The sequence below is a fragment of the Ursus arctos genome, unplaced genomic scaffold, assembly GCF_023065955.2.
Source record: "Ursus arctos isolate Adak ecotype North America unplaced genomic scaffold, UrsArc2.0 scaffold_25, whole genome shotgun sequence".
NCBI lineage: Eukaryota > Metazoa > Chordata > Mammalia > Carnivora > Ursidae > Ursus > Ursus arctos.
The window spans coordinates 31,166,515-31,179,972 of NW_026622930.1; the positions used below are offsets into that span (position 1 = coordinate 31,166,515).

General features: G+C 56.4%; 1 protein-coding gene across 3 annotated transcripts in view; it reads left to right on the forward strand.

Annotated features, from left to right (window-relative positions):
- Positions 1–2,114: 2,114 nt before the first annotated feature.
- The window catches only part of ACTN1 (actinin alpha 1), a 92,773-nt gene continuing 81,429 nt past the window's right edge, over positions 2,115–13,458 (forward strand). The window contains exon 1 of one of the 3 annotated variants that reach the window (XM_026519668.4): positions 2,115–2,610. In XM_026519668.4, coding sequence (XP_026375453.1) covers positions 2,506–2,610 — 105 coding nt within the window. In that variant the 5' untranslated portion in view covers positions 2,115–2,505. The remainder of the gene's footprint in view (positions 2,611–13,458) is intronic. The other 2 variants (XM_026519670.4, XM_026519667.4) reach the window with 2 other exon arrangements.

Below are 13,458 nucleotides of genomic sequence, written 5' to 3' on the forward strand. Positions count from 1 at the left end.
CTGGGCCGCAGGGCTCTCACCACACCGAATCTAACCTTGGACTTCCCAGCCTCCAGAACTGTGAGAAGTCAGCCACCCGACCGACAGTACTGTGTGCTGGGGGCCCAGATGGACCAAGACACCATTCCTACCTGGATTATCGCGACTGCTCTGCACCTGGCTCTCAGCTTCTGCACAGCCTGGGTCCCCTCAGATCCACACTTCCCATGGCGCACCAGGCCTTTGTGGTCTGGCTGCTGCCCACCTCCGCGGCCCTATCTCTTGCCCCTCCTGGCCTTGAATTTCTAGTCCAGCCACGCTGAAATGTGAGGCATTCCTTTTATACCAGGCAGTTTCCTGCCCCCATGTACTTACACTGATCCTTCTGCCTGGAACAGCCTCCCACACTCTGCATCTGGCTGACTCTTGTTTTCAAGGCTCACTTGAATTTCACCTACTCCAAAAAGTTATACCTGGAGCCTCCTCTCTGCGGCTGGGCTCAGTGGTCAGAGCGCTCCCCGCCGGAGCTGTCCCCTTGCGCTATATTTTTGTTTCCGCATCTGTCTCTGCCGGGCTGCATGGGGAAGGAATTGTGTCTTTTCATCTCTGTATACATAACATCTAGCACGTCCCCTGACAGGCAGACGGGGCGCAGCAAGTATTTATTGAGTGAACGAATGGCCACGGCACCGTATTACCCTCTATGTTAGGTTTAGAGCCATAGTTTAGAAATGGTTATAAAATAGTCCATAAATCTGCTCTCTCTGGCTCAGAGGCAGTGCTTCCTCAGCCAGGGGCTTGTGGCGCGCAGGGCACTGACGGTAGCACTTGCATCAATGTGAGGTTGACTAATGATGCAGGGAGCGACACCAGATATCTGCTTACAACAGCATCCGCTCGAGAGAGTCAGGGGCTCTTTCTTCACCTTATACATCGGTGGCCCTTCCTGGCAATGCACTCTTTTTCTCACTCCTTCACCTGCCTCCGGGTTGACAAGCTGGAGTTTCTGCAGTTGGCTCACCAACCTTCGGGGCACAAATATAAAAGCACTCCTGGGTGCACGACCTGTCGGAGGGCTGTTCTTTAGTACAGTCCCCTAGAGGAGCCCACCAGGAGGTCAGGCCTGTCTCTTCCCGGTATCTGTCACAGCTGGGCAGTGTATTTCCACTCTCCTTCCTAGGCCTAGGGAAAGAAGCCCAGGCAGGCACCTAGAAGTCAGAGGTGTTTGGCCAATCTTGCCCTCCTTCCTCCTCCAGTAACAATCAGGCTTTGTTTGTCAGGCCTGAGGTTACAGGCTCGGCCTTGGAGTCCTGAAAACCTGCTACATCCCTTTTCCAACTCAACTCTTTGAGCCTCAGTTTACCCATCTGTCAGGCGTGTGTGCTGGGGGTGGGGCGTGGAGTAGGTAGACCACTCAGGGCTCTCCCTTCCAGTTTTCAGGGTGCTGCTGGCGCTTGTAACAGGGTAGATCCCGCCTGCCCGCCTGCGGGGACCTGCAGGGGATCCCGGGAAGCCGGGCGACGTAGGCGCCTGCGGGAAGCCCTTAGGCAGAGCGGTCCCCTGAGTCGGAGGTCGGGCCAGAAAGGACCCTGTGGCGAGGCGGGAAAGCTCTGTGGCCCCCGAACGCCGCTCGCCTGCCAGACACCGGGCTCTCAGAAGGCAGGGGTCGGCTGGGCTGCGACGGGCGGGGCCGGGCGGGGGCGGGAGGGATGGAGTCAGGAAATTCCCAGGAAATTCCTTTCCATTCCGGCATTCCCTGCCCCCTTTCGTTGGGTGCTGACTTCTCCGGACCCTACGAAGGAGAAATGAAATGCTTTCCGGGTTTGCTTGCGTCCCTTCTCCAGCCCCTGGCCCCCTGGGGTTTGGAGCGCGTGGGGGGCGCAGTCAGGCCGGCGCGCCCGAGTTCGCCGCCTTCCCGCGGGCGGGAAGCGTGTCCAGTCCCCGGCGGCGACTGAGGCTCCGGGGCGCGCTGCCGCTCGGTCCCAGGGCTCGGGGAGGCGTCCCCCGGCTTCGGTCCCGTTCAGCTTAAGCTGGTGTCACATGAGCGGCGGGGGAGTGGGAACCCGGGGAGTGGGCGGGGGCGTGCGCGCCGGGAGGGGGCCGCCCAGTCCACCTATATGCGCCGCGGCCCGGCTGACGGATGCCAGGAATTCCCAATGAAAGGCGATGGGGGGAAGTTTGGGCAACTCGGCCTGGCCAATGGAGAACCTCGGGAGGGCTCTGCCCCTTCCCCCCGCCCCCGCCCGCCTCGGCTCCCGCAGCGCGAGTGTGTCCGCCTCGCTCACTGTGCGTGGAGATTAGGTTCCAGGCAGGCAGTCCGCGAGCTCCAGCCGCCGCCACCTCCAGCAGCAGCTATCGCGAGCAGTGCCGCGGCGGAACCGGGCGCAGGGGAGCAAGCCCGGCCCCGCTAGCCCAGCCCAGCCCGGCCCGACTCCCTCCCCACGCCGGGGCAGGAGCAGCAGCAGCCGCCGCCGCCGGGAGAGAAGGTGGAGGAAGAAATCCAGCTCGTAGCACGCGCGCACCATCATGGACCATTATGATTCCCAGCAAACCAACGACTACATGCAGCCGGAAGAGGACTGGGATCGGGACCTGCTCCTGGACCCGGCATGGGAGAAGCAGCAGAGAAAGGTCAGCAGCCTCCCCAGCCCGCCGCAGCCCCCCTGCCGGAGCAGCTCCGCCCGCCGCGCTCCCAGCTCCCGGCTCCGAACGGGCTCCAGGCTCGCACGAGCGGGGGCGGGGGATGCGTGGCCGCTGCGAGGTGGGGTGTTGGGTTACAGGCGCGGGCGGAAGGGGGAGAGCCCCTTTCCCAGAGCCCGCGAACGCCGAGCCCGAGCGCGGGGAGGTGGGGCCGCTGGCGGGCAGGTCGCCTTGGGGTCCGCGATTCAGGCCACCCGGCCTCAGCCGCACGGTCCCCGCGTGGGCAGGGGGTGGGAGACGGTGCTTGGAAGGCTCGGGCTGAGCCGCTGGCGCGGTGGCTGCTTGCTCCGGATCGATTTTCCCTTCCCTTCCCCGCCCCCTGGCCGCCTCTCCATATGGCGGTGGCAGCGCGCTTCCTGGGCCGCCCTGGGCTTGGTACCTGCGGGGGGCGAGCAGTGAGGGATCCTGCACCTTCCAACCCCAACCCGCAGGCCGGGGGGAAAGCGGACACTGCGGGGATTGGCAGCCACCTTCGGGTCTGCCTGGAGGTGGACTTGCTGGAGTGGGGCTAGAGCCGGTTCCCCAGCCGGCCCTGTGGGGGCGGGGTCAGGACGGCAAACCGTTTTATTGCTTAACTCAGCTGCGGGCGGAGATGGGTTTGCGTCTGCGTCCTGCCCCTCCGACACCCGCTTATTCCTGGGAGAAGGAGAATTTGGGCAACTTGATCTGAGTTGAAGGGCTCCAGGACAAGAGGTTGTTTACTGGGATATTTGGGTCAGTCATTGGGGAATCCCTGCTTAGCCACCGTCCCCAGGCGTCCCAGACGAGGTGTGCCGGGTGCGCACCCCGCCACCGGGTCTGGCTCGGAGCTGGCGGTGGGACCGGGGCATAGTGGCCGGTGGCAGGAAGAGGTCAGAAACCACTCTTGTGGGGAGGGAGGGGAGGGCGCCCCAACCCTGCCTCTGCTTCCTGCCTGCGCTGTGAGCTCTTGCCCCAGGCGGCCACGTACCCTGAACACCCCCCCCCCCCGCTGTCCGCTCCCATCCGGTCCCTCCTCATTTCATCTCCCCCCCCACCCCCCGCTGATCTGGGAATGGGGGGGACAGGATGGCGCGTCCCTTTGGATAGTGCGGTTAGGGCTGGGCTTGAGGGAGAACGCTCATGTCCAAAAATGGTAACATTCATTCCCTTTTTTAAACTTAAAAGGGGGGGAGTTTAGGGAGCCGACTGAAGTTTTTTTTCAGCCAAAGGCATCCTGTATTAGCTCACTCAGGAATCCTAAGCCCTGAATCGGCGCCCTTTTACTCACTTCATCAGACAAGCAGAGGTAATTTAAAACACACGCACAAAGGGCTTCCTCAAAGCCCAGCGACCTGAGACCCAGGCCCGGGCTTCTGCTGGACCCGGCCCTATGGCTTGGAGCTGACTTACTTGCAGTGTGACAGTTCCTTAAACATCCCTCCCCCACTTCCTGTTGCCCACCCCCCTGGGGGGGATCTGGGGGAGAGGCTGTGACAGTCCCTCACTCACCAGGCTTATTTCCTGGGACAATTAGGGTGTTGGTGGAGCTGAGAATGGAGTGGGTAATTTGGAGATTATCAAGGGGTCAAGGGGGGGGTGCTTTTTTAAATTCAGGGTGAGGCCTTCTTGAGACTAGATTTTAAATTGGATAGGAGGGGATGGGATTAGGGCGGTGGATGTCTTGGGATCTTCCATGGGGAGCAGAGGAGACACGGAGCACCTACTATATGCCTGGTTGGGGCAGGAGTGACAGGACTGTGGGATGAAGTTCCTGGGAGGGCAGAAATCTCTTCTCCTCAGTGTGGGTCACTGGACCTGCATATAGTATTCTGTTATCAAACGAATGAATGAATATATTAAATATAGTTGGGGACAAAAATTATATTGTCTCTGTCTCTTTCTCTGTGTGTATATATACGTATGTAGACTCATAAAACTGCCGTGGGTGGCGGTGGGTGTGTCCCAGGCCTCTGTGTAGCCAGGTGGGAGCAGGGTCGTCTGGGAAATCTGGTGGTCTAGGGGGTAAACTCAGCGTGCGGGAACCGGCACTGGTGGATGTGAACCTGGCACACTAGAGGTTGAGGAAATGAGGGGCAGAGGAAGAAGTAACAGGTCCAGAGTTCCAAATGGTGCAGGGGGGAGGGCTGGAATGCAGCCATGTTAGGGGCAGGAAGGTTCCCCTCACTTGTCCCTGGGTGGTAAGGAAGGCACGAAAGTTGGGCTTGGCATCCAGAGGCTGTCAGGATCTCTGGACCAAGGGGAGCCAACCTGTGCTTTGGTGGGGTTGATGGAGGGGGTGGGGGCATGGCGCAAGCTCTGGGCCTGACTTTGAGAATCCAAGGGTTGTTTTTTGTTTGTTTTGTTTTTCCTGCCGGTCATTCCGTTACCTTGCATGGGCCTGTTTTCTTGTCTGAAAATTTCACCGAGTTCTCAGTGGGGTGGTGGGGATATAAGGAAGTGGTGTTACGTGGGAGATCAGACCTAAAGTAACTTCTTTTTTAAAGAGTTATTTATTTGAAAGAGCGTGCGCAAGCGGGAGGGGCAGAGGTCGAGGAAGAGAGCATCTTAGGAAGAGAGCATCTTAAGCTGACTCCGTGCTGAGCACCGAGCCCGACAGGGGCCCGATCTCATGACACTGAGCTCACGACCTGAGCCCAAACCAAGAGTGGGACGCTTCCCCGACTGTGCTACCCCTGACGCCCCAACCTGGGTGTTGCTTTTGGCAGCCTCTCTGCTGAGCGTGGGAGGTGAGGGCTGAGGGTGATCAGAGCAGACTAGTGGACAGAGGGGGCTGGCCATTCCGATGCAGGAGGCTGAGTGTCTGTGGGTGGTTGGGGGGTGGTGGGAGGACACAGTGCAGTGGGACACAAGGGCCTCTGGGTGGGAGGCAGAAGGCCCTGTTTTTAGCTGTGGTGCAGTCACAGTTTGAGAGACTTCGGGCAAGTCCATTTCATTTCTCTGAGCTTTTATGAGAGTATTCAACAGATGCTTTTTGAGCGCTGACTCTGGCCGGCCCAGTTCCAAGGGCTGGGGCTGGAGCCCTGAATGCTAGAGACAGGTGCTTCCCATCCGTTTCCTCCTCTGTAAACGGGCTGCATTCCTGTCCTGCCCTGCCCTGCCGATCCCTCCGGGTTCCGACAGGCCACGGATGAAATGATGTGGTAGGAAGTACTTCCCTGGGGACGGGTTAGGCGTAGGCAGCTGCAGGTAGAAGTCCGTGCAGGCAGGAGGCATGACTCAAGAAACCCGCATCTGTGGGCTGTGGCTTGTCCTGTCTTCAAAGAATGCTTCCATGCGGAGTTCACGGGGCTGGACCCCCTGCCTCCGGACACAAAATGCAGCGGCTTTGGGAGTTCTTTGGGAGTTTGCTGGCCTGCGAGGCTGAGCTCTCAAGCCGCCTTTTTGAAGGGAGCAGGTCTGAATGCCCATCTTTGCAGGATGACGGGAGCCCCCCCCCCCCCCCGCCCGGTTTATTCCCTCACGGGCATCTCTGCACACCCTCCCGTGTGTGTCCCCGGACACCAGGCCAGCTGGAGAGAGCATGGGCTCTGACTAGCACCCTGGCTCTACACTTGCAGGCTTGTGACCTTGGGCAAGTCACTTTAACCTCTCAGCCTTCAATTCCTTATTTATAAAAAGGAGCTGATACCCCCACCTGCTGGGTTGACGAAGATTTGTAAAATGGCAGCTTTCAGCTGTTAAATTTTATTCCCTCTTCCCTCTTGAATCCCATAGGCTCGAGTTTAATGGGTATTCCCACAGGTGCCAGCCCTCTTTTTTTTTTTTTAACATATAGGAGCTTAGTCAATATTTGCTGAGCTAATGGTGTTGAAATAGGCGTTCACATGGCAGGTGAATGAAGGTGGTTGTCGGTAGGCCCAGGTCCCGAGCCTGCACCCACATCATGCCAGGCGTCAGGAAGATGGGCCCTCTTGTTTACACTCCCTGCTGGACTGCAGGACCATTGCAGGAGCTAGCCAAGGCCACCGGTCAAGGGGGAGGCCCGCTATGGAGGGGTTTACCTGGGGAGGAACAGGACATCCGTCTGCCTTGAAGGTTAGGGCTGCAAAAACCAGAGTGATGCCTGGTGGAAGTAAAACATGCAGGAGGAGAGAACTGACTCTCATTTCAGTCCTCCTGCCCCTCACTGTTCTGCACTCCGGCCTGCTTCACCCCGTGCCCATGGCTGTGGGCGCAGGGCCCAGCCTATTCTGTTCTCTGCTGAATCCCCGGTGCCTAGTACAGGACAAGGTGTCAAGAAACATAGCATCACGCCTGGCTCCGAACTCCGGGATGGGAGGTGGAGATAGGGATGGAATACTTGACATTCCGGACAACCCAGCCCATCCTGGGGCTGTATCCTGGCTCTAGCCTCTGCAGAGAGACGTGCTCTGGGCACACTGGGTTCAAATCTTGGCCCCTCTGTGGACTTCCTGTGTGATCTTCAGTGAGTCACCTACCTGCTCTGTGCCTGACGATACCAGTGGGGAAATGAGGAAATTAATCATTCCTGCCTGATAGAGTTGAGTGGAGGTTTAAACCAAGCAATATGTGGAGGGAATTTAGCAGAGCGCCTAACAGGGAGTGCTCAGAAACACGTCAGCTCTTTGAGGAGCCAGAGTTGGTGTGGCCTTTACCGTATATTCTTGGAGAGAAGGGGTATATAGACCCATCTAGTTGGCTCTGAGTATCGCGCGAAGTTGTGTTCTCCTTGACCTTGGGCCCTGAAGTGAACTCGGGCTCATTCCATGTCACTTGACCTTTCTGATTGCTCAGTCCTGTCACTGTAGAGTGCTGTGGACTCCCTTGCCCACCTTTACGTACCTGCTGGGTCTCCAGGATGAAGAGATGGATGTGAAGTGCTCACTTTGTCGGTCTGTTCCAGTGCAGGTAAAATGACCTCAGAGTATGAAATTCCTCTAGCGGATACAGCCCGGAGTGTCTTCAGGCCCCACCGTCACGTAGCTGAGGGCATTCTTGAGGCCCTGCCCGTGCCTCCCAGCCCTGCTCTGCTCTCGGACCGGTCACAGCCGCATCCTCTCCCAAACCTGTCTCACGTGGGTGCTCTGAGAACACGTGACCCACGGTTTGGCAAGCTGATCAACAAAGCCTGAAAGAGAGCTGGACGGGGGCCCACAGCATCGGGGCTGCCTCTGGCTGCCACCTAGGCTTCCCCAGGACAGATGCGAGAAGGCCCGGAGCCCACTAGAAGCAGATTGTCCAGTTTTGAGGAATGATGAGATCTTGAGGGGCTGTTGGTCCCTGGAGTTGGGCTTGTAGGAGAGATAGGCCCGCAGGCTCCTGCAAGGTCTGTGGTCACCAAAGGAAAAGGAGGAAAGTGGTTTCCTGAAGCTGTCTGCTCGAGGAGGATTACCAAGGCTGTGCTCACCACAGTAGGGGTGCGGCTGGGGGGAGCCCTGGACCCCTGGGCCCTTGCTTGCAGGCGGTTCTAAGGGTGAGGAGGTCAAACCAAATGGGCATCCTGTAGTTCATTGTTGGTGGTTGGGATTTGGGCCTCCCCTCTCCTCCTCCAGGCAGGCCCGGAGCTGGGCGCCTGGCCAGGGGCCACAAACTGTAAGCCTGGCTTGAGGACTTGTCGCACAAGACCCGGTGCCTCCTGTGGTTCTTGGAACCAGCGTGGGCGTTCCAAGCCTGAGACCTGAGATCTGCTGCTGTGTGTCTCTAGAGAAGAGCCGGTGTCTCTGTTCCACTATTGTAGTCCCTTTTGAGTGTAAGAGCGCCAACAGTTTCTCCCGGCGGAGTCCATCAGTGAGCACTGGTTGAATCCCTGTCAGGTATCTGACGCTCCACCCATCTGGGGTCGTGCCATCATGGTTTAGGTGGAGAGGGAAGCAGAAAGAACATCACGCCAGGCAGCGCCAAAATGGCCAGAGGCGTGGTGGTGGCTGCTGCCAGGCGGGAGCGAGCACTGCTCCCTGCCTGCGTTGGTGGAGAGGCTGAAGAGCTGCTGGCATTTGAGCTGCATCTTGAAGGATAGGCGGCGTTTGAAGATTCTCCTGGAAGCCTCCCCCTTCCCTGGCAGCTGGGCTGTGTGTGTGTACGAAGGAGGGCAGGGCAGGAGGGAGCCAGGAGAAATGTGGGAGGGCAGACCAGAGGGCAACCACGTGTAAGCGGCTGCAGGCCGGGCAACACCCGCTCCCATTGTTCTCCTCACTGTCCCTCCCACAGAGCCGACCTCTCACCTTTCTGAGAGGCCAGGCTGTTTGTATAGCTCACAGGTGGGGGTATGGTTCCCACAGCTGTGCAGGTGTTGTGGGAACCATCCCAGCACGTTAACCCCACCTGATCTGCCCCCATGTGTAACCCACCCAAGCTTTTCCTAGGACGGGGTGTGGAGCCAGTGGGCTGTGGTCTCAGGGCACCTTCCCCACCAGCCCTGCTTCTCTCCCCTCTGAGTATGCTCGGCGGGAGGGGGGGGGCACACATCTCATCTCTGCAAGGGCCTGGGGAGCTGGGCTCAGTAACTTGCCAACGACATGGGAGAGGTTCCAGAGCCCACCAGCTGGTTTGGACGGGTTAGTCTGCAACTCCCCAGAGAGGTCGTGGCTGAGAAGCCTTAGGCAGAGGAAACCCCTTAGCCTGGTTCCTTCGTCCTGGCCGCACTGGTCAGCCCGCTCAGACTCCTGATTCAGGCCCAGGGTTGTCTCCCTGCTGAGGCACCAGTGTCCTGCTGGAGGCAAGGGGCCTTGGGAGTGGTAGGGGCAGGAGACCCAGCAAATCAGGGCTCAGAGCCAGCCTGGAGCCCACCTTCCTCTTTTTTTTTTTTTTTTTTTAACAGATTTTATTTTTAGGTAATCTCTATACCCAACATGGGGCTTGAACTCACAACCCCGAGATCAAGAGTCACATGCTCCACTGACTGAACCAGCCAGGCGTCCCCACCTTCCTCTTAACACATCAAGATTTCTCACCTGGTTACCCAAGCTAGGCATCAAGTCCAAGCTCCCAGAAGCCTTCCTTCTCAGTGGGTAGGGGTACATTCTTACAGAGAGGGCTGGTCAGGGGCTCTCTTCTCTGCCTTGCTTGCCCTAGCCCCTGTTCCCGTGTCCTGGCTGGGGATTATCTGGCAGGTTCCCAACACATTGGGCACCTCGAGTCTGGTATAGTGATGCGTCGGCCCCAAAGCCCCATGGGCAACACTCATGACCCCAACCTGCCCCATCCGTGTGCCCCATTCAGCCCTCCCAGACAAATCAGCAAAAAATGGTGGCAGTCCCCAACAGCCTGGGCACAGTCATCTTCCCAGACCAGAGCCGGGAGCAGAGCTGTACTTAAAAAAAATTCTTTGTCTCGTCATAGTCATAGCGGCTCCCCCCCTTCTGGGCACAGGCTAAGTATCAGGCACTGTGTTGGGGACTGTGTGTTGCATTAGCACATCCCGTCCTGTGAGGCGGGCACTTTATCCCCATTTCACAGATGACAGAGCGGGCTCAGAGCAGCTGCGGACTCCCAAGATCACACAGCCGGTACGGGGTCGCCTGGACCCGAGGCCGGGCAGTGTGGCTCTGCTGTTTGCCTCCTCACCACTTCGCAGCTTACAGAAGAAATGCTTGTGTTATCTAGGGACGTTTGACCAGAGGCAAACATATATGAAACAAAACCCAGGGATGAAAACATTCTGGAATTAGACAGTGGTGATGGTGGCACAACCTTGTGAAGACACTAAAAACTGTGTACTAAATATACTAGAACTTGCTCAAAATATGTATACACTAAATATATGTAAATATAGTCTAAATATATGTAAATATACTCTATATGTATAAATGTTCTAAAACCCGGGTGACTTTTATGGTATCCTTCTATCTTAATTTAAAAAACCTGAGAACATGCTAAGTCATACAGAGAAGAAAATGACAATTGCCTGTCCTCCCACCTCCGGAGCTCAGCAGCTCGCAGAGTTTCTCATGCTCTCTGCCTCCTTGCCCCTCTTCCTCATTTGTGTCTATCTGTTCTCTCTTGCCCGCTGTTTACTCTAAGGTCAGGGATCCAGGTTCATGGTGAGTGAGCGGGAGAGCCGCAGAAGAGGAAGATAATCAAGAGGGGCATCTTTCATAAAAAGCTTGATTGACCCTGTGCTTGGAAACTGCTTAAGAATAGATCACACATAAGCACAGGCAAGTAGAAGGCTGGGGCGGGGAAGGAGGGGGTGGCTCTCCTCATTTCCCCAAGGTCGAGTCCCACCGCACCTGCACCCCTAAACCCTGTTGGTCTGGGAGTGCTTCTCACCTTCGCTATCCCTGGGGTTAATGGGGTGGGGTGGGAGTGTCCAATGGGGGCAGCTTTCCCCAGGGCCTGAGTCCTGGGAAGGGGAGGGGGGCCGGGGTCCTCCCCCGGGAGGCAGCTGCTCTGCTCTCAGGGTTGCCTAGCAATAGTGGGAAGAGGTGACTTAGCCCACTACAGAGGCGGGAAGAGAATCAAAAGCAGCCGGGGATGGAAATCGGGAGTAGATGCAGAGGATGCTGTTACCCTGGAAACTGCCTGCTTGGTCCTGGGCTGTAGCAGGCTACTTTGGGGCTGGGGTCTGCTCTTCATTGAGAGGTTGTGGGGTCCTCTCCAGGCCTGGGGGTGGGGGATACAGAGGAACCCCTCTTGCACATTAGACATGTTCTGTCGGTGGCCCCATTTAGCATCTGTGGCAGCCTTGGAAGGGACGTGGGATGATTACTCCTGACAGATGAAAATCCCAGGCCGGGAGATAGAAAGTAGCATGCTCGACAGCTGCAGAGCGAGGAGCCCCTGGGAAGGAAGGTGCTGATGTCCTGAGTCCTTAAGGGGAACCTTTTGGTTTAAAGCATTTCCCAAGCCCAAGATCTGGGAGGTGATGTAAACACTGTCCACCTCCTGGGGAGGGAAGAGAAGATGAGAGAGGGGAGGCTGAAAAGGAGCGTTTTCTGCTTTATACCAACCAGCCAGTATTTATTAAGAACGTCTTGGTTCCTCAAATAAGTAAAATGACTGATGGTTCACACTATTTGAGGGTTGTGTGGTTTGGATTACCTAAATCTGTCAACCCTTTGAGGAAGGCCCTGTTATTTTCCTTGTTGCAGATAGGGAAACTGAGGCTCAGAGAGGTTAAGTATCTTGCCCAGGATCAACCAGCTGGTAAGCTGGTTATGAAGGAGCCCAGGCAGATTGACCTCAGAATTCGACTCTTAAGCAGGGGTAGGGACAAACCTTTTGCTGTTCTGTAGACAAGGCTTATATAAGTGAAATCATAAGAACAACTAAAGATGGTTTATAATCAAGTACTCATTATAGGATCCATGGGTTTTGTTTTAAAAAGATTTATTTATTTTAGAGACAGAGAGAGAGGGAGAGAGAATCTCAAGCAGACTCCCCGTTGAGTATGGAGCCAGACTCGGGGCTTGATCTCATGACCCTGACATCGCAGCCTGAGCGCAACCAAGAGTCAGATGCTTAATTGACTGAGCCACCCAGGCGCCCCAGGATTTGTGGGTTTTTTTTTTTTTAAAGTAAACTCTATCCTCAATGTGGGGCTCGAACTCATGACCCCGAGATCAAGAGTTGATGCTGTAGTGACCGAACCAGCCAGGTGCCCCATGAGTCATGATTTTTAACATTTATGCTTTCACACATAGTTTTCTCTTCATTAATCATGATGAGCAAACTTGTGAGGTCTTATTCCCTTTTTATAGACAGGGCAAGTAAGGCTCAGAAAAGTTAAGTGACTTTACCAGGGTCTCTTTCAACTTGAATGGGGTAGAGTTGGTTTTGAATTCAGATCTTTGACTGAAGGGTCCGAGGGGCTAAGCCAGGGGAGCAGGGCCAACCCAAAGTGACTTTTCTTGGTTGAAAAGGTAGGAGGGCATTCTAATTGTATTTCTCCACACTTTTGAGTAGGAGTCACTGACAGGAACAGACTCAGGTCCCCTGAGCCTGAAGGGCCCCCGTGTCCTTGGTGGCCTCTGTAGAGCTGACCCCAGCTTTTGGGAACTGGCTTTCCCGCTTTAGGACTCAACCCTGTCCTCCTCTCTTGTTCTGGGTCGCTCAGCCTCACCTGCTCGTCTTTCCCTTTGTTTGGTCACCTGGGGAACAGGCTTTGAACCTGGTAGCTGAGGCTCACTGTTTATTTTGGTTTTAAAAGAAACCCAAAGCTGGAGGTTCTCTGTTAAGCTGTGAGACCGTTAAGAAAGTTGGTGAGGGAAAGTTGGGGGGCTTAGGTGGGAGTCAGTTCAGGCTTTTAAGCGCTGCAGGCCAGCACTGGGGGGAGGACAGTGCCCTGCCTGACCCCCAGTTTTGAACCTTTCCACTCAGGGTGTAAATCCGAGGCCCCAAGTGGTTCAGCTGGGGGAAGAGCGGTCGGTGGGGGAAGGGAGCCTGTGACAAGTCGCCTTCTCTCTGCCTTGCTTTTCCTGTTGCCTGCTGCTTGGTACCGTGGGCCCGTTCAGAGCGCAGACACAGGCCAGGCCAGGGCTCACAAGGGAGCATTTTTATGGGCCTGAAGATTTATTTTTAAAAGCCATCTGTAAAGCTGATATAAACGGATGGGAACAGAATGGAGGGGTGCTGAGCTCTATTTTCAAATCCTCTGTAGGTGAGAAGACAGGAGGGGTGGCTACGTCGAGGTGGGTGGCCTCCTTCACGCAGGTCTCTGAGTGGAACTTGGCTTTCCATCTTGGAGGACAGGCCGCAAGCCCTGCACGTGGGTGGCTGGGGGCTCGTTACAGTCAGACTATCTTCTCTGGTTACGTCCAATGGGGGACTGTCCACCGTCACAGTCTGTGGTTTGGGGATGGAGAGAAGTGGGGCTTTCGATTCTCCTCAGTCCCAACA